The 19,295-nt window shown below is 36.5% G+C and overlaps 1 protein-coding gene and 1 pseudogene across 2 annotated transcripts in view; both read right to left on the reverse strand.

Annotated features, from left to right (window-relative positions):
- Positions 1 to 19,295, reverse strand: part of BMPR1A (bone morphogenetic protein receptor type 1A) — a 151,204-nt gene that overhangs the window by 19,290 nt on the left and 112,619 nt on the right. For both annotated transcript variants that reach the window (XM_063084592.1, XM_063084597.1), the window contains 4 exons: positions 18,511 to 18,673; positions 16,279 to 16,381; positions 10,225 to 10,321; positions 9,972 to 10,071 (listed from right to left, as the gene is read on the reverse strand). In XM_063084592.1, the coding sequence (XP_062940662.1) occupies positions 9,972 to 10,071; positions 10,225 to 10,321; positions 16,279 to 16,381; positions 18,511 to 18,673 (463 nt within the window). The remainder of the gene's footprint in view (positions 1 to 9,971; positions 10,072 to 10,224; positions 10,322 to 16,278; positions 16,382 to 18,510; positions 18,674 to 19,295) is intronic.
- LOC134371440 (5S ribosomal RNA) lies at positions 17,461 to 17,579 on the reverse strand (annotated as a pseudogene).

The following is a 19,295-nucleotide window of genomic DNA, read 5'->3' on the forward strand; positions in this document are numbered from 1 at the left end:
CCTAAAACTTGGAATTAAATAAGTAAATGAAGAGTTTTGAAAATAATATAAACAAACATGCATACATTTGATATTTTTTATTTTTAATCACTTTAAAAGGTGATTGCCAGCTTCCTTTTTAGATGTATAGTAAATGTTTACTTTCCTTATTAAATGAAACATTACTTGGCAATCTATTTTGCTGCAATTACTATAATTTTAAAGTCATGTATTTTGGGGGCTGGCCAGTCACTCAGTTGGTTAGAGTACAGCCTTATAACACCTAGCTCATAGGTTCGGATCCCCAAACTGCCAGCTGCCGCCCCCTCAAAAAAGAAAAATTAAAATTAAATAAAATCATTCATTTTTTCTTTTTTATTGAAACATAATTGATTGTACCTATCTGTGGGGAATAACGCTGAAGGTCAATACCGTTGTGCAATATGTAATGATCAGATCAGGATTACTATATTCAACCTTACACATTATAATCATTTTTTGTGGCCCTTTACCAATTTTGTGCTAATCCCCCTTTCCTCTCCTGCCTCCACCTCTGGTGGCCTCAGTTCTGTTCTGTTCTCTCGTTTTGAAAGTTCAATGAATTACTGTGATTGTTGTATCTTTCTTTTATGTATTTGTTTATTTTTACCTCCCACTTATGAGTTAGGACATGCAGTATTTCTCTTTCTATGCCTGGCTTATTTCACTTAGCATAATCTTTTCTAAGTTCATCCATGTTGCTGCAAATGGCAGAATTTCATTCCTCTTTATGGCAGAGTAGTATTCCATTGCGTATATATACCACATTTTTGCTTATCCATTCGTCCAGTTGATGGACATCTAGATTGGTTCTAACTCTTGGCTATTGTAAATAGAGCTGCAACAAACATGGGAGTACAGATATCCCTTCAACATGATGATTTCCATTCCTTTGGGTATACACCCAGAAGTGGGATTGCTGGATCATAATGGCATTTCTACTGTAGTTGTCTGAGGAACCTCCATACTGTTTTCCATAATGGCTGCACTAATGTGCAGTCCCACCAATAGAGCAGGACGGTTACCCCTTCCCTGCGTCCTCACCAGCATTTGTTACTCTTTGTCTTTTTGATAATGCCAGTCAAACTGGGGTGAGATGATATCTCAGTGTGGTTTTGACTTGGATTTCCCTGATGCTGAGTGATGTTGAGCATATTTTCATGTGTCTGTTGGCCGTCTGTATATCTTCCTTTGAGGCATGCCTATTCAGCTCCTTTGCCCATTTTTAAATCACTTTTTTTTTTTTTTTTACTGTTAAGTTGCTTGAGTCCTTATATTTCCTGGATAGTAATCCTTTGTGAGATGCATAGTTTTTAAATATTTTCTCCCACTCTGTAGGTTGTCTTTTCACTCTGTTGATTGTTTCTTTTGCTGTGCAGAAGCTTTTTAGTTTGATATGATCCCACGTGTTTATATTTTCTTTTACTGTCTGTGCTTTTCGGGTCTTATTCATAAAGTCTTTGCCCAGTCCTGCTTCCTGAAGTGTTTCCCCTATGTTTTCTTTTAAGAGTTTTATAGTTTCAGATCTTATATGTAAAGTCTCTAATATATTTTGAGTTGATTTTGGTATATGCAGAGAGGTACGGGTCCAGTCTCCAGCTTCATTTTCTTTGCTTGGGATTGCTTTGGCCTTCGGAGGTCTTTTGCTGTTCCATACGTATGCTGGGATTGTCTTTTCTATTTCTGTGAAGAATGTCATTGGTATTTTGATGGGGACTGCAATGAATCTGTAAATTACTTTGGATAATATGGACATTTTCACAATGTTAATTCTTCCAGTCTGGAAGATGGAATGTCTTCCCATCTTTTTGTGCCCTCTTTAATTTCAGTAGTGATTTGTGGTTCTTGTTGCAGAGATCTTTCACCTCTTTGATTAAATTTATTCTTTTTTTTTTTGGTGACTATGATAAATGTGCTTACTTTCTGATTTCTTTTTCTGCTAGTTCGTTATTGGAGCATTAAAATGCTACGGATTTTTGTATGTTGATTTTGGATCCCGCAACTGAAATCACTTATCAGCTCTAAGAGGTTTTCTTGTAGAGTCTTTAGGTTTTTCTACATGTAGGATCATGTCATCTGCAAACAGGGACGGTTTGATTTCATCTTTTCCAATGTGAACATCCTTTACTTCTTTCTCTTGCCTGACTGCTCTGGCTGTACTCCAAATACTATGTTAAATAGAAGTGGTGAGCATCCTTGTCTTGTTCCCATTCTTAAGGGAAAAGCTGGAAGGATGATATTCGCAGTGGGTTTATCATATATGGCTTTACTCACGTTGGTCTTTGTCATGAATGAATGTTGAATTTTATCAAATGCTTTTTCAGCATCTATAGAGATGATTATATAGTCCTTGTGTTTGAGTTTATTAATATGGTGTATCACATTTATTGATTTGCGTATGTTGAACCAACCTTGCATCCCTGGGATGAATCCCACTTGATCGTGGTGAATAATTTTACATATGTGTTTCTGTATTGTTTGCTAGTATTTTAGTGAGGATTTTTGCATCTATATTCATCAAGGATATCAGCCTGTAGTTTTCTTTTTTGGTTATATCTTTAGCTGGTTTTGGTATCAGGATGATGTGTGCTTCATAGAATGAGTTTGGGAGATTTGCGTCTGTTCCAATTTTTTGGAATAGTTTGTAAAGAATTGGTGTCAATTCCTCTTTGAATGTTTGGTAAAATTCTGCTGTGAATCCATCTGGTCCTGGGCTTTTCTCTGTTGGGAGCCTTCTGATAACAGCTTCAATCTCCTTTATTGTTATTGGTCTGTTCAGATTTTCTACGTCTTCATGGCTCAGTTTTGGGAGCTTGTGTGTGTCCAGAAATTTATCCATTTCCTTCAGATTTTCAAATTTGTTGGTGTATAGCTGTTTATAGTAGTCTCTAATGATTCCTTGTATTTCAGATGAATCAGTTGTAGTATCGCCTTTTTCATTTCTAATTTTTGTTATTTGAATCTTCTCTCTTCTTTTTGTTAGCCATGCTAATGGTTTGTCAATTTTATTTATCTTTTCAAAAAACCAACTTTTTGATTCATTGATCTTTTGTATTGTTTTTTGGGTTTCAATTTCATTAAGTTCTGGCTCTGATCTTAATGATTTCTTTCCGTCTGCTAACTTTAGGTTTGGATTGTTCTTGTTTTTCTAGTTCCTTAAGGTGAAGTGTTAGGTTGTTCACTTGCCATCTCATTTAATGCAATAAATTTCCCCCTTAGTACTGCTTTTACAGTATCCCACAGGTTTTGTTATGATGTATTGTTATTTTCATTAGTTTCAATAAATGTTTTGATTTCCTGCTTGATTTCTTCTTGGACCCATATGTCATTAAGTAGAATGCTGTTTAATTTCCATGTGTTTGTATAGTTTCCAGAATTTCATTTGTTATTGACTTCTAATTTTAACCTATTGTGGTCTGAGAAAATACATGAGATAATTCCAATTTTTTTGAATTTGCTGAGACTTGATTCGTGACCTGACATGTGATCTATCCTGGAGAATGATCTATGTGCTGATGAGAAGAATGAATATTGTGAGGTTGTTGCATGGAATGTTCTGTAGATATCTGCCAAGTCCAATTGGTCTAGAGTGTTGTTTAGATCTTGTGTTTCTCTGCTGATTCTTTGCCTAGATGATCTGTCCAATATTGACAGTGGGGTGTTCAGGTCTCATGCTATTATGTTATTAGTATCTATTTCCTTCTTTAGGTCTAATAGAGTTTGTTTTATAAATCTGGCTGCTCCAACATTGGGTGCATATATATTTATGATTGTTATGTCTTCTTGATGGATCAATCCTTTTATCATTATGTAGTGTCCCTCATTGTCTCTTTTTATGGTTTTAGTTTAAAGTCTATTTTATCAGATATAAGAATAGCTACTCCAGCTCGTTTTTCTTTTCTGTTTGCATGGTAAATCTTTTTCCATCCTTTCACTCTTAGTCTATGTGAGTCTTTATGGGTGAGGTGGGTCTCTTGAAGGCAGCATATAGTTGGGACCTCCTTTTTAATCCAGTCAGCCAGTCTGTGTCTTTTGATTGGGGAATTTAAGCCTTTTACATTAAGAGTTGTTACTGAAAAGTGTTGATTTATTCCTAGCATTTTATTGATTATTGTTTGGTAGTCTTAGGTGTCTTTTGTTCCTTGCTTTCTGACTTACTGTTTGTTTTCTGTATTTGTTGGTTCCTTGAGTTGTAAGATAGTCTTTTTGTTTGTTTTCCCTTCATGAATGCCATTTTTATTATACTAGTGGGTTTTGATTTTTCTTGGGTTTTTATGGCAGTGGTAGTTATTTTTCAGGAACCAAACCCAGTACTCCCTTGAGAATTTCTTGTAAGGGTGGTCGTGTGGTGGTGAACTCCCGCAGTTTTTGCTTGTCTGAGAAATATACTATTTGTCCTTCATTTCGAAAGGATAGCCTTGCAGGGTAGAGTATTCTTGGCTGGCAATCTCTGTGTTTTAGTATTTTGAATATATCATCCAATTCCTTTCTGGCGTTTAGGGTTTGTGATGAAAAGTCTGATGTTAGCCTGATTGGGGCTCCCTTATAGGTGATTTGATGCTTCTCTCTTGTAGCTTTTAAGATTCTCTCTTTGTCTCTGAGTTTTGCCAATCTGACTATAACATGTCTTGGAGAAGGCCTTTTTGGGTTGAATATGTTTGGAGATCGTTGAGCTTCCTGGATCTGAAGATCTGTGATTTTTCCTATACCTGGGAAGTTTTCTGCCACTATTTTGAATACGTTTTCAATGCAATCTCCGTTTTCCTCCCCTTCTGGGATACCCATGATTCGGATATTTGAGCGCTTAAGGTTGTCTGATATCTGTCTCAGATTTTCTTCAATGCCTTTGATTCTTTTTTCTTTTTTTTTTTGTCTGCCTGTGTTATTTCAAACAGCCCATCTTCAAGTTCAGAGGTTCTCTCTTCAACTTCGACAAGCCTGCTGGTTAAACTCTCCATTGTGTTTTTTATTTCGCTGAATAACTTCTTCAGTTCAGCAAGTTCTGCTACATTTTTTTTCAGGGCTTTGATTTCCTTGTACATTTCTTCTTTCAGGTCCTGTATACCTTTCCTCGTTTCATCATGTTGTCTAGCTGAGTTTTCTTGTATCTCATTCATTTTCTTCAGAATTATCACTCAAAATTCCTTGTCAGTCATTTCAAGGGCTTCTTCTTCTATAGGACCTAGTGCTTGAGAGTTATTACCCTTTGGTGGTGTACTTTCTTGATTTTTCCTATTTCTGGTATCTTTTCTTTGATGTTTATTCATTGTGGAAGGGGGTTTCACTGTCCACAGGTTTGACACTATTGTCTGACTAAGATGTTGCTGGGGTTGCCAATTTGGTATGGCTACCTCAGTGACTGCTCAGTTGGCCACTAGTCCCTTGCGTGTGTGGTTGCCTCGGGTCTTGGGCCTCTCCGGGGAGCCACCTCTCTGGTCAGCTTGGACTCAGCCGGGCTGCTGCGTCATGGGGTGGTACCGCAGGGTGTGCGGTCTCTGCCAAGTTTCCACCTCCCCTGCTGGACGTCTCCCTGTTCCACGTGCACTGGGCTGGGCTGCTGGGATGCGCAGAGGCACCGCAGAGTGTGTGGTCTCTGCGGAGCTTCCCCTTCCCCTGCTGGATTTCTCCCTGCTCCGTGCGGGCTGGGCCGGGCTTGGGACGGAGCTGGGTGGCAGCGGTGAAGCCTACCTGCTGCTGGATCGTGCGGCAGCGGTGTGGTCTCTGAAGATCTTCTGCCTCCCTCACTGGATGTCTCCCCGCTCTGTGTGCACTGGTCCAGGCTGCTGGACCACACAGCGGCAGTGTGGTCCCCGTGGAGTTCCTGCCTCCCCTGCCAGACGTCACCCTGCTCCGTGCGCACTAGTTGCCTTCATGTTTGAAAGATATTTTCTCTGAATATAAAATTCTGCATTCATGACTTTTTTCTTTGGGTACTTTAAAGATATCGGCCCACTATCTTCTTGATTACATTGATTCCAATGAAAAATCTGCTGACATTTTCATCTTTTGCCTCTCTCCATAATCTGTTTTCTTCCTCTGGTCTGCATTTAAGATTTTCTCTTTCTCACTGGTTTTGAGCAATATGACTATGATGTGTCTTGGTGTAGTTTTCTGTTTCTTATACTTAGGGTTTGGTGAACTTTTTAGATTTATGAGTTTACATTAAATTTGGAAAAATTTTGGTCATTATTTCTTAAAATATTTTTTAATCCCCTTCTCACCTCTGGTGACTCTAATTACATCTATATATAAGCCCACTTAAAGATGTCTCACAGCTCACTAGTGCTCTATTCGTTTTTCACATTCTCTTTTCTCTGTGTTTTATTTTGTATAGTTTCTATTGTTATGTCTTGATGTTCACCCATCTTATCTTCTACAGTGTCTAATCTGTCATTAATCTCATCCATTGTATATTTCATTTCAGGTATTATGGATTTCATTTCCTAAAGTTTTATTTGGGTCTCTTAAAAAAGCTTCCATGTCTCTATTTAACTTTCTGAAAATATAAAATACAATCCTAACAACTATTTTAATTCTATTGTCTGATAATTCTAAGATCTATGTCAGTTCTGGGTTGATGGTTTCCGTTGCTTAATATTTTTTTACTTATGGATTATATTTTCCTACTTCTTTGCATACTTAGTATTCACAGATAGAATAGCAGATATTATGCTGTTTAGATGCTGGATATTTTTGTATTCCTATAAATATTCTTGAGGTTTGTTCCAGGATGCAGTTATTTGGAAACAGTACGATCCTTTTGGGTCTTAGTTTTAAGGCAGGACCACAGCCACGTTTAGTCTAGAGCTACTTATTCCATGAGGTAAAGATCCTTCTGAGTACTCTAACCAAAGCCTATGAAATATGAGGTTTTCAAGTCTCATGGATGGTAGGAACAGACACCATTCCCAGCCTTGTGTGAGCAACAAATGCTGTTTCCTCCAATCATTTTAGGTGTTATTCCCCCAGCCTTGGGTAGTTTCCTCACATGAAGAAACCAGCTTAATCTTTGATGGGAATCTTCTACAGATGTCGTCTTTCTCTGTGAGGCTGTCTCCTCTCCAATGCTGTCTTGTGAACTACAGTTGTCATCTCTCCAGACTCTCAGTTCCAACTCCTCAACTCAGAGTCTGCTGGGCTACACCTGGGTTTCCTTTACACCTGCAGCCAGAAACTCTTTTCAGGCAGTGAGGTGCACAATCACAAGGCTGACTTCGTTTCCTGTTTATCAGAGATCAGTGTCCTTCACAGTCTGATGCCCTGATTGGCAACTGTTAGAACATGAGTGGGGCTAATTGATTATAGGCGTCACTGTATGACGATCTGCCTTGACCTTTTTCATTGGGCCTCAAAGGCAGCATTTTTAGGTCTTTTCTCTTGGGCTGAACAGATTCCCCTAAGAACCATCATGCTATCTGTTGTCTCAAGGGCAAAGGCCTGGCTGACAGGATTCTGGCAGGGCTGAGGGGCCCATCAATCAGCATGTAAATATTTACTTTACCTCCTTGTTTTCATTCTAATGCCTAATCCTCAACAATATGGCACTAAAGTTGGGAAATTCTGTTTTTGTTCTTTCCAGAAAATACATTCTAGCCTTCTGTTAGGGTGGTGGTGGGGAAGTCACATGATTTTTCACAGAAGGGATGAAGAAGAGATCTCAACATGTGTGGTAGCCAGCATCCCAAATGTACTATAATCAATCTCACCTCCTGATGTTCATGCCCTTGTTTAGTCCCCTCCAATAACACGTCAGGGCTGAGCCATGTGACAAACAGAATATGGCAGAAGTGATGGTATGACTTCCAAGCCCTGATCAGAGACAGCACTGCCACTTCTGCCTTGGTCTCTGGGATCACTTTCTCTGCAGGGAGGCCAGGTTTCACACTGTGAAGAGACTCAAGCAGCTTTGTACAGAGGCTCACATAGAGAGGAACTAAGGTCTCCTGCCAAAAATCAGTCTGCAACTTGTCAGCTTTGGAAGAGAACCACCTCAGACAATCATCTACCAGCTCCAGTCAAGCCTTCAGATGAGTGCTCCCTCAGCTGACATCTGACTGGAAGCTCAAGAAAGACCCTGAGCCACCCTGTCAGGTCACTCCTGAATTTCAGATCCACAGAAACAGTGAGATAATAATTCTTATTCCAAGACACTAAGTTTTGGAATGATTTGTTAACGCAGTACTGGATAACACAGAGTTTGACTTTCTTTCTTTTTTTTTTTTTTTTTTTTTTTTTGTCGTTTTTTCGTGACCGGCAGTCCTATATAGGTTCCGAACCCACAGTGGGAGCGTCGCCGCGCTGCCAGCGCAGCACTCTACCAAGTGCGCCACGGGCTCGGCCCTAGAGTTTGACTTTCTAAAAACAGACTTTCAAGCAACCCTCTTAGTTACTGTCATGCTCAACTTCACTTCCAGAGATAACTGCAAGTGCCAATTACATGCTCAACTTCACTTCCAGAGATAATTGCAAGTGCCAATTACTGAGTTTCTTGGGAATTTTATAGTATAAACTGGTTGCTTCTTGGTTTTCTCAATCTCTAGCCTAGGATTCAGAATTTTCGGGTCTGCAAAGTTACTTACTACTCATCCATCTGCTTCGTGGGTTCCAAAACTTTTTATTGTTACCTCCTGTTCTCCTTGTCCTAGTTGGACAAAAGTTAAAAACTCTTTATTGCTGTTTTAGTTGGGTAATAAAAATAATTAGGTATGCTCAATCTGCTAGCTTCATCTAAAAGAGCTTCTGTCAAATATCTGAATCTTTGCCAGTGTGATAGGTGAAAAACAATATCTCAGTGTGATTTTAATTTATATTATTATTATGAATATTCTTGAGTATCCTTCCATTTTTCTATTAAGAGCCATATATAAAAGTATTTCTTTTTATATAAACCATCTGTTTATTTTTTGGACCTATTTCCTCATTTAACTGCTTAGATTTTTATCCTCTTTGATTTACAGTGGCTTCTTATATTTGGGAAATCAGCCCCTTTGTATTAAGAACTGCCAAGAATTTTCGCTTGTAGTCTGCCTTCTGACAGCTTGTGGTGGTTTTTGCCACATAGTAAAAGTTTTATTTTTATGTAGTTGACACTATTAATCTTATCAGGTTTTGTTTGTTTGTTTTTTTGGCAACTAATAGGCATAGGGATCTGAACTCGTGACCTTGGTGCTATTGTTTTTTATTTTAGTGTTTCTAAGTTTTGTGTCAGACTCAGAAAGGTCTTCTAAACTCTGAGACTATTTTTTAAAATTCTCTCATGGTTTGTTCTGGTACCTTAGTCATTTTTTAATATATGTAGTTCTCATCTGGCTAAAACTGATTTCAGTGTAGGGAACTGATCCAACTTCATTTTTTCACATATAGCTCTCTAGTCCCAAGCCACTTATTGAATAATCCATCTTTTGCTCAGTGATCTGAAATGTTACCTTTACTGTATACTAAATTTATATATGTACTTGAGTCTATTTATGGGCTTACTAACCTGTTTCACTGATGCTTCTATATTATGCCAGTAGGATAATGTTTTATTATTGAAGTTTATATCCAGTAGGGGCTGCCTCCTCTTATTACTTTCTTTTCTGGCAATTGTCTTCTAACATCATGACAAAATGCAAACAATTCTGAAGCCCCAAATTATTAAAGAACTATAATATGTTGGTTTCTTAGGACAGGTTGTAAAATCCAGATATAAGAAAGCTCACTATCCATAAATAAGAAAATTATAAGTATTCACGAACATACAAGAAGTATAAAATTGTGTCCAATTAATTGGTAGTAAGGTCTTTTCCTATAACAAAACTACAATCCAGTCAAATAAAGGCCATATAACCAGAGAATACAAGTTTCTAAACTGCAAATCGCAGTCAGTGCCTTCTGCCCACTGGCTTTAAAAAAAAACTGTTGAGATCTAATGTTCAACACAGTATTTTGGATCAAAATAAGTAACTTCTTACTTGTAACAGAAGCAGCTGGAGAAGATGATCATAGCAATTATGCAGACAGCCATAGAAATGAGCACGACCAGCCATCGAATGCTGCCATCAAAAAATGGACCTGACAAAGTAAGTAAACGATTATCTTTCTATCACATCTTATTAAAAGGAAAAAATAATTCTTACCCTTAAATTCTAGGTAGCTTGGTTATTGTTAAAACCAGAGAAAATATTTGGCTGCGAATCATGCTCAGACTTTTCTCAGCTAACCTACCTATAACAACAGGGGGCAGTGTAGGCTGCAAATACTGGTTACATAAATTGGTCCGACAACATTCTATTGTCCGGCGTAGCTGGGCTTTTGGTGAATCCTACAGGAAAAGTAATGATAAAATTAGAAATAATTTAATACATTAAATAGATAATTAATTTTTTTAGTATTCATAAAATGCAATTTCTAATTCAATGAGTGAAAAAGACCTCCAAATTTTATGTGTAAAAAAAGATTATTGAAAAATTAAAATTTGTGCTGAAATAGTCTTGTGAAGACTATAAAACATTATTTTTTAAGGAGAGCATATTTATGTGGATGGTGTTTTAGAACATCAGGTTGTAACTTGCTTAATTACAAATAAAAGTTTATAAAGGTTTTTCATCCCACTCTTTGGCATATCTTAATATATTACTTTCCAGTTGTTTTTAGTAAAAAAGTAATTCTCTAAAGTCATGAGATCTTTTCCTGTAAAACATGGGTAATAAATTTTTATTACAATCATAAACTAGTATGGTAAATATGATCTCACAGTAGACTGAGACTTGGATGAGACTTAAGGTCAGACTTAAAAAGTGGAGGGTATCCTATTCCAAACAAAAGACTGATTAAGAGAGGTGGCAGAGTAGGTAGAAGATACCGTAGATTCTGCATATAACAACTATGTTGAAACTAGTGAACCTGATATGGAAGCAAGTTGAAGCATACATGGTGATGGAAAAGGAAAAACATAGGAACCTTCCTGAGAGTTTATTAGAGATCACCAACCAGATAGGAGATGTGTCCGTAATAGATCAGAAAACTAGCACAGAGAAAGATTACAGTCACGCGAACAGATATCAACAATCATGTGTGACATTTTATTTGCTTAACGGTACAATATCTGACAAGTTGAATACTAACATTTCAGCACTGGCTGGGAGAATTGCCATTCTGGACCAAAATATTAGTAGAAAGGAACTGTTTGTCATAATAAAAGTAGCAAGAATATAAGCAGAAATTAACGATGCTATTCTTAAATATGAGATGGCTAGAAAGGAAAAACCTAGGTATAATCAGGAATTACTTTAAAAAGGTGAATGGGAGTCCGTGACTTGAGATTCTAGCAGGGAAGACTCCCAATGTACAAGTTTTACATTTCAACTGAATTTCTACTCTTTAACAATTTTTACTTTTAAAGACTGTAAAGAGAAAAAGATATGTTAGTTGTTTCACTGGAGACTCCGAAATAATCCCAGATGTTGAAACAATCCCAGATCTACAGAAAACTTGCATGAGATGAAATGAAGAGCACACAACTAAAGGGAAATAAAAGAAGTGCTGAGTATCCAAGAATAGTCCAGAGACGCTAAAATGAGCTTAGCCTCGCAGAAGAGAAAGTACAAAGAAAAACCAAGAAAGGGTGTCTTTGGTAATGCGGGGAGAAAGACCACCAAGCAATAAATGTATTGCTGACATAATGGTGGGTAATGGAGGACAAAAACGTATAATCCTCCAATTCCTATTTTGTTTCTTTTTTCTCTGTCAAGGATGATTACAGGAATGAAGAAGGTAAATCAAATACCAGTAGGTGGGAATTAATATCTCAAATGTATGAACAGATCCTACACCACTTCTGTATTCTGTATGAGTGCATACTGTCTAGCCTAGGTGGATTATATGCCAGGAAGATGAGAACACTTGAGAGAGAGCTGGAAGACCGCTGTGGTTTAAAGATTTTAGAAACAAGGAGTGTTGGAAACTAGATAGCTAAATGTTTCATTTATTTTCTTTAAAAGGGAAAGAAAGTAGACTTTGGCAACAAATTGAAGGCAGCATAATATTACAAAAAAAACGCAAGGGCTTTGGAATGAAATAGTTTAAATCATAGCTTTGCAAGTTATTTGCTTTGTGACCTTGAGCAACTAACTTCTCTGGACTTTAGTTTCCTCTGTTGAAAAATACGTGATAGAAACAGTTAGTGGGAGGAAATGAGGTAGCATATACCAAATACTTAGCATACTAAATACAAATAGTAAATATTCAATAAACTAGTTCTCCCTCCTCTGGAGAGCGTGATATGAATCCCAGATGAGACTCTAGAGTAAGCCAACAAAGCTCGTAAAGCCCTAGAAGATCCCACGCGGCTTCACCAAAGAAGGAACATCAGACTGTCTCACCTCTTTCCTACATAGGTTAACTCTATCCAGGTGAGCAAAAGTCGGGTCTGTCCAGATTATGGAGCTGGGTGACACCCCCTTCCCTCCCTGCACTCCCCACCCCTATCCTCCACCCACCAAGTCAATTTGTTTCTCCAGATTTATGTGAGGAATAAAAATCCTAGTGGGAAAAAATTTTACTTGGCATTTACGAAGTAGGAGATTCTGACTTAAGTAAACTTATTTCATGTGCGTGGGCTGGAGACAGTATATGAAGAAGGAACTGAAGCCAAATTACAAGGAATGGCAGTGAGGTTTCCGAGAAATTTTTCACCTGCAAGAAGAAAGAGAATAAGCTAGAGTTGCAAATAGAGACCAGGGGCTCGAAGGGAATGTGAAGCCTGGCGATTGTCACGTGCATCTGTTTTGATCCATACCTGCAGTATGTGAAAGCACTGGGGGAAAAGGCTTAGGGTAGGACTAAAAGCTGTTCTCCTCAAGTTAGGTGCTGGGTTAACAGGTAGATATGCGGAAAGTTAGATAAGTACAGTCAAAATTTTTTGCTTGAGGGCCGCCCGTGGCTCACTTGGGAGAGCGTGGTGCTGACAACACCAAGTCAAGGGTTAAGATCCCCTTACTGGTCATCTTTAAAAAAAAAAAAAATTTGCCAAGACTTGGAACCAGCCCAAATGCCCATCATCAGATGAGTGGATACGGAAAATGTGGTACATCTACACAATGGAATACTACTCAGCTATAAAAACGAATGAAATACTGCCATTTGCAACAACATGGATGGACCTTGACAGAAATATATTAAGTGAAACGAGTCAGGCACAGAAAGAGAAAAACCACATGTTCTCACTTATTGGTGGGAGCTAAAAATTAATATATAAACACACACACACACACACACACACACACAAACCGGGGCGGGGGGGGGAGGAAGAAGCTATAACAACCACAATTACTTGAAGTTGATACGACAAGCAAACAGAAAGGACATTGTTGGGAGGGAGGTTTTGGTGATGGGGAGCAATAATCAGCCACAATGTATATCGACAAAATAAAAGTTAAAAAAAATAAATAATAATAATAAAAATTTAAAAAATAAATAAATAAAATGTTTTAAAAAAATAAATGGGCTGTTAGCACAGACATTTGGAACAAAGGGAAAAAAACATTTTTTTTTTTTTTTTTTTTTGCTTGTATAACCCCTAAGCAAATTCTAAAAAACAATGTATCTTCACATATTTTTAGGCTGACATTTACAATTTTTCACCATAAATTTAAATAGCCACAAAGAATGTATTAATAATTTCTGGCTTACTGTACATAATTAGACACTTTAAAATAGAAGTATTAGATCATTCTTTAATCTATTCCATAAAATCTAAGTGGCACAGCAATTTGATACCCATTATCATCATTAAAAAAAAAAAAAGAACAAATGCTTCAACAATTGGAAATTTTATATTAAAACTTCTATTTCTCCTTGAATTTCTATTTTCTTTCAATATCTCACAATAATTGTGACCTAATATAATTTAATACATAATTCTCCACATCAAAAATAAGTACATAATTTTATTTCCTGTGACTGATTCTAGTTTATTATAATTATTAGTAGAATTATTAGTACTGCTAATATAATTAGTAGTGTATATTATTACATAAATATATTATTATAATATACACTTTATTAAATAACTACCATAAGAAAATTTTATTGGAAAAGGCATTTCTTAATAAGACAGATGGGACTTTAAAAATTAGTTCATGAATTTATGGATAAATACTACTTATTGGTAGAATGAGAAGATTCAGCATTAATTTATTCCTATTTCCTTTTTTTTTTTTTTTTTTGGTCAGCACTAAGACATTCTGTTTATTTAACCAAAAAGATGATAATGAAAGAAATTTGTTTACCATATGCTTCCAAAGCATATGCTAAAAATCCCATAATGATCTTATCATCAAAAATTATTTTCAATGATCTAGCAATTTTGCTGAAAGCAAAAAATTAAAAACCACCTGACCCGCAAACATATTTGATATCCCCACATGCAACAATACACTAACACTTTTAGTTCAAATTACTGTTTGGAAACTTGAAGTTTTACATACAGGGCTTTCAATTTGTAAAGTGGGAGAAGGATAAATGTGAAAAGAGAGGAAAGAAAAGAGAACCTGCTTGAGAAGCTCGGTCCTCAGGCACAGCAATTTTAAGCAATGGGACCTAAGGAAGTTTAGAATCTGTAAACTGATTCCCTTAAAACTATCCACGTGCCTATGTTACCCTTGAGTAATATACTCTGTGTGTACTAAGGGATGTTGGTAACCCAGCTTGAAGACTGCTCAGTTAGATAATCAATACGGTAAAAACTAACATTTATTAGGCCCTTACTGTGTGCCAACTGTGCTAAATTCCTTACATACATGTTATTTCATCTGATCCTTACAGCAATTCCTTCACTGATGAGAAAACAAGAGAGTGAAGCCCCTTATCAAAGGTCCATGGATGTGAATAAAGACTGTCAAAAGCTTCACAATTACCTTATAATGGTGAATTCAGTTTGGGATGGGCGTAGTTTAGGGGCCTGGTTACTACCACTGGGCTAAGAGCTCTAATCACAGCTCTTTTTTCAATTTCTTTAAGTGATTAATGTAAAGTATGTGAAGTTGATAAGTAGACAAATGACATAAAACCAGGAGAATCAACTAAATTAGCATCCCCCAAATCCTGACATATTAGAGAAAAGGACTAATTCTTATACAATGAAATGTAAGACAGACAACTATGTGCAACTCATTCTATTCCCATCCATCTGTGTCAGGAAATCAACAGTACCCAGGAGTGGAGAAGATGAGGCTCGGCAGCAGCACGAGTGAAGACAGGAGGATTTCAGCTGACAGAAAGCCCAGCGTTTCAAGAGCATGGTGTGACTGCCAAACATCTAACATGAGAGTTGGCTGTATTCAGAAAAAGGGAACGGGGTTACCTACCTCTGCTTTTTCTCCTAGTCAGACCACACTCAATTCTGCATATTATACTGAGTGACTGGAATGTGAAAAACTCTAAAGCTGATCATGTAAGGAGCAGCTGAGGTCACTGTGGACTATCATTTTCCTTGAGCAAAGACTCGAGGATGTGGAGAGGAAAGTAGGATGAAAAAACTTTCTTCACATAGTTAAAGGGCTGTTGCCTTGAAGGATTAGACTTGTTCTCTGTGGTCCAGAGAGTCAGACAGGAAGACAGATTTGCAGAGAGGGTGATTTCAAGCATTAGCTGAGAGGTTGAAACATATAGCCTTTAAGGTTTCTATCAATCCTGAGAATTTCTGAATAATAAGAATAATTTTCAAACATAGCCGAGACTAAAACTGTGTACAAACTGTTATATCAAGAGCTATTTTGCAAAAACATTGGAAGGATCTCCTGGGGAAAAAATTCTATACACAATTTTGAGGGGACTATATTTGCAACCCAGAGCTAGCAGGATGTTCATAAACTTTTATTACAGATCCTCTGATTCCTTTGCTGCTCCTCTTAAACTAACTCCACTGACACCTCTGTACAAGGACTAACTTTTCTAAGTTGTCTCAGAGTGCTACAAAGGTTACTGTCTATCATCTTAAAGTATTTTCAGTAAATTTTATAATCTACAAATAAGTGTAGATATCATTTTTTGCAGCCATGACAATTTGGAATTATTTAAAACTTTTCTTAAAGTAAAATAATCGGGAACTTCAATGACCACAATCATATTACCTGAACTAAGAGCTAAGCTTCCTCCCATACATTTACTTCTATGAACATACAGCAACGTGTAGACTGGGCACACTTCTCCCAGGGGAAACCAATGCTTTTCATGTGCCCCCCACCTTCTTTATTTCATGTGTCCTAAATAAGATCTCACCTTGCACTGAAAATCAGATCCTTCATATTTCATACAGCCTGAAGCCAATGTGGTTTCTCCCTGGTCATCTTCTTCTATGATGGCAAAGCAATGTCCATTAGTTCTAAAAAGAGAAGAAAAAAAAAAAAAAAAAACCCACACATCACATCAGAAAGTACCACTGAAATCTGAGTTTGAATGTGAACAGGTACTGATGGCCTTTAGTATCTTGTTCGCTGAATTAGAATTACATTCACATGTGATTTACTGACAAAGCCAAATAGGTTTTAAGGCAAATGAAAGTTGTTATGTCTGAAACAATACCTAAAGGCCCAGTGAGAACCCTATGTCAAGTGAAAAGAAATTCTACTAAACAAGTCCTCCAAATGTGAGTTATATAACTTCTCTGTTAAACAGTCACGTGATCACAGAAAGCAGATTTGTGAAATATTATAAAGTAAATAATCTTAATGTCTTGAAAATAAACATAACTTTGTCTCTTTTTACCCATAATACTTTTAGTATTCACATACTGTACATGATAATAGGTGAAAACAAACTTTTCTATGAAACACAAACAGACTCAATAACAAAGAAAGTATATTTGGGAAGAATAGACAGATCAAGATTCCGAAAGGTGCTTTTTACTGAACGTGATAGAAAAACAGGGAAAACTTTTGAATTGTTGAATTTTCAAGAAATTTACATAAACAAATTTATATTTAATGAAATTTTTATGATTTTAGTATTAGTACCCTGGAGTTTTCCCCTAATATATTCATTTAGACTTTAATGGGTATGGAAGAAACTTATAAAAGCTTTACCTGTGCTCATAATTATGATTCATGTCAGTAAGTGTACTCCTTCTACCTGAATTCTGCAGTACTCTTTATTTTCTGTTAGGAAAAACTGTTGTGTGCAATAAAAATCTGTTAAAATTGGTGACTCAGTTTTACTCTAGGTATTAAGCCACTAACATCATATCAGGCAGGTGTTACAGAAAAGAAGTTTGGCAAAAAAATTATTTGGTGACATAATGGAGAGCACTCCCCTCCAGACAAGAATTCTGAGAAGGTATAAATTGAGAACTAGCTGATAGCCTGCCCAGTAAAGTCAACCACCATCAGAGAACAAACAGCACATCTAAGATGTGATGAACCATCACATAACTTCAAAAAGAAAATTTAAAAAAAAATTTTTTAAAGCCTACTACACCCAGTATTTTTAGGTGGTCTCCCATCCAAGTACTAACCAGGCCTAACCCTGCTTAGCTTCTGAGATCAGATGAGACTGGGCACTTTCAGGGTGGTATGGCCATAGACTCAAGATTTTACATAAAAAGTTTTATAAAGTTTCATGTTTTATATATGGTCCATTTAAAGAGCATACAATTATTAGAAAAATACAAAACACGACATTCATTATTATCTCTCTAACTAGGATATACACTGACTGATGAGACTGAGTTGTTCAGGAAATTTTTGTCTAGTAAGTCAATTCTTCAATGTCCCCAAAGAATAAGGATAAAAATCACATGATCATATATAAACGTGTTGAATACAGTTAACATAAAATTAAGTAGGAAAACTAAAATAGTTATACAAATCAGATTTTAATTGGGGAGTTCACAGGTAAGAAAATATAAAATTATCACAGTATCATTCTTATATATCTGTAAAATATTTCAACCAATTAAAACGTAGAAGGTTGTGGATAAATTTTTTGGTTTCTTTTTTAAAATCTCTCAGTTTTCTACAATAAGCATCAATAACTTTTTTTTTTTTTTTTTTTTTTTTTGTCTTTTTGTGACGGGTAAGGGGATCGCAACCCTTGGCTTGGTGTCGTCCGCACCGCGCTCAGCCAGTGAGCACACCGGCAATTCCTGTATAGGATCCGAACCCGCGGCGGGAGTACCGCTGCGCTCCCAAGCGCTGCACTCTCCTGAGTGTGCCATGGGGCCGGCCCAGCATCAATAACTTTATGATAAAAAAAATCATTAAATTCAAAATGTTAGACAAACACTAGATTCCTTTTATCTTCTTTAAAAAACTATATTATAATGTAACTCTAATATAGTAATCAATCACTTAATGGTAATAATGTTCCTATATACAAAGCAAGAAGCTTTTTAGCTCTTTGAAAAGATACCATATATAAAGAAAAAACCAAAACAACTCAATTTTTACAGTTCCTAAAATAGCACTAAATGCAACTCTATTCTCTAAACTCTTAAGGACTGCATAAAATACTTACATGCATGTGTTGTTAATAGCATCATCTGGGCAGTGTCCTGAGCAATAGCACTTTAAAAAAGGCAAAGTATCCTCTGGTGCTAAGGTTACTCCATTTTCTGACTTTTTCTGGTCAGAGTCTGATTTCATCCCAGTGCCATGTAGCATACTGTCTAGATTCTGCCCTGTGTTCAAATATTGAATTTGTAAATAAATCATTTTTGAAAAGCTAATTGATTACAATTTTCAACAAGAAGTTTTCTAAGCTTTGTTATAATTATTAGAGCTGTTTCTTTAATTAAAAAAATTATTTTTCATACAATTAACAGACATTTATTAATAAACTATTATGCACACAATTACTGTACCAGGTATTGTGGGATGTATGGAAATAGCTATGTCATAGTTTTTGCACTAGTGAAAGACAAATAACACAAGGTAAAATATTGTAACAACTTGTAAGAAAGGTACAAGAAATGGGGAGAACTTCAGGGAAGGTGGAGATTTTTCCAATCATTAAAAAATAGACAAATTATGATTTTTCTTTTAACTTTTTGGTTCAAAACTTGTGACCACCTCTTTAAAAAAAAAAAAAAAAGTCCTTTATTTTTGTCTCTATGCAGAAAAGAAGTTACTAAGCATCCTGCTGTGGACTTTAATTGCTTAAGTAAGGGAACTGTGAGAGCATGGGGACCAATCGTATTATCTGGAGCCCTTTATCTCAAGGTCATTGGTTTGAATCCAGACCATGCTGCCAAAAACTAAAGGTTACCAGAGGGCAGTTGTTAGCTTATGAAAATAGAACTG

Source organism: Cynocephalus volans, chromosome 2, assembly GCF_027409185.1.
Source record: "Cynocephalus volans isolate mCynVol1 chromosome 2, mCynVol1.pri, whole genome shotgun sequence".
Lineage (NCBI taxonomy): Eukaryota > Metazoa > Chordata > Mammalia > Dermoptera > Cynocephalidae > Cynocephalus > Cynocephalus volans.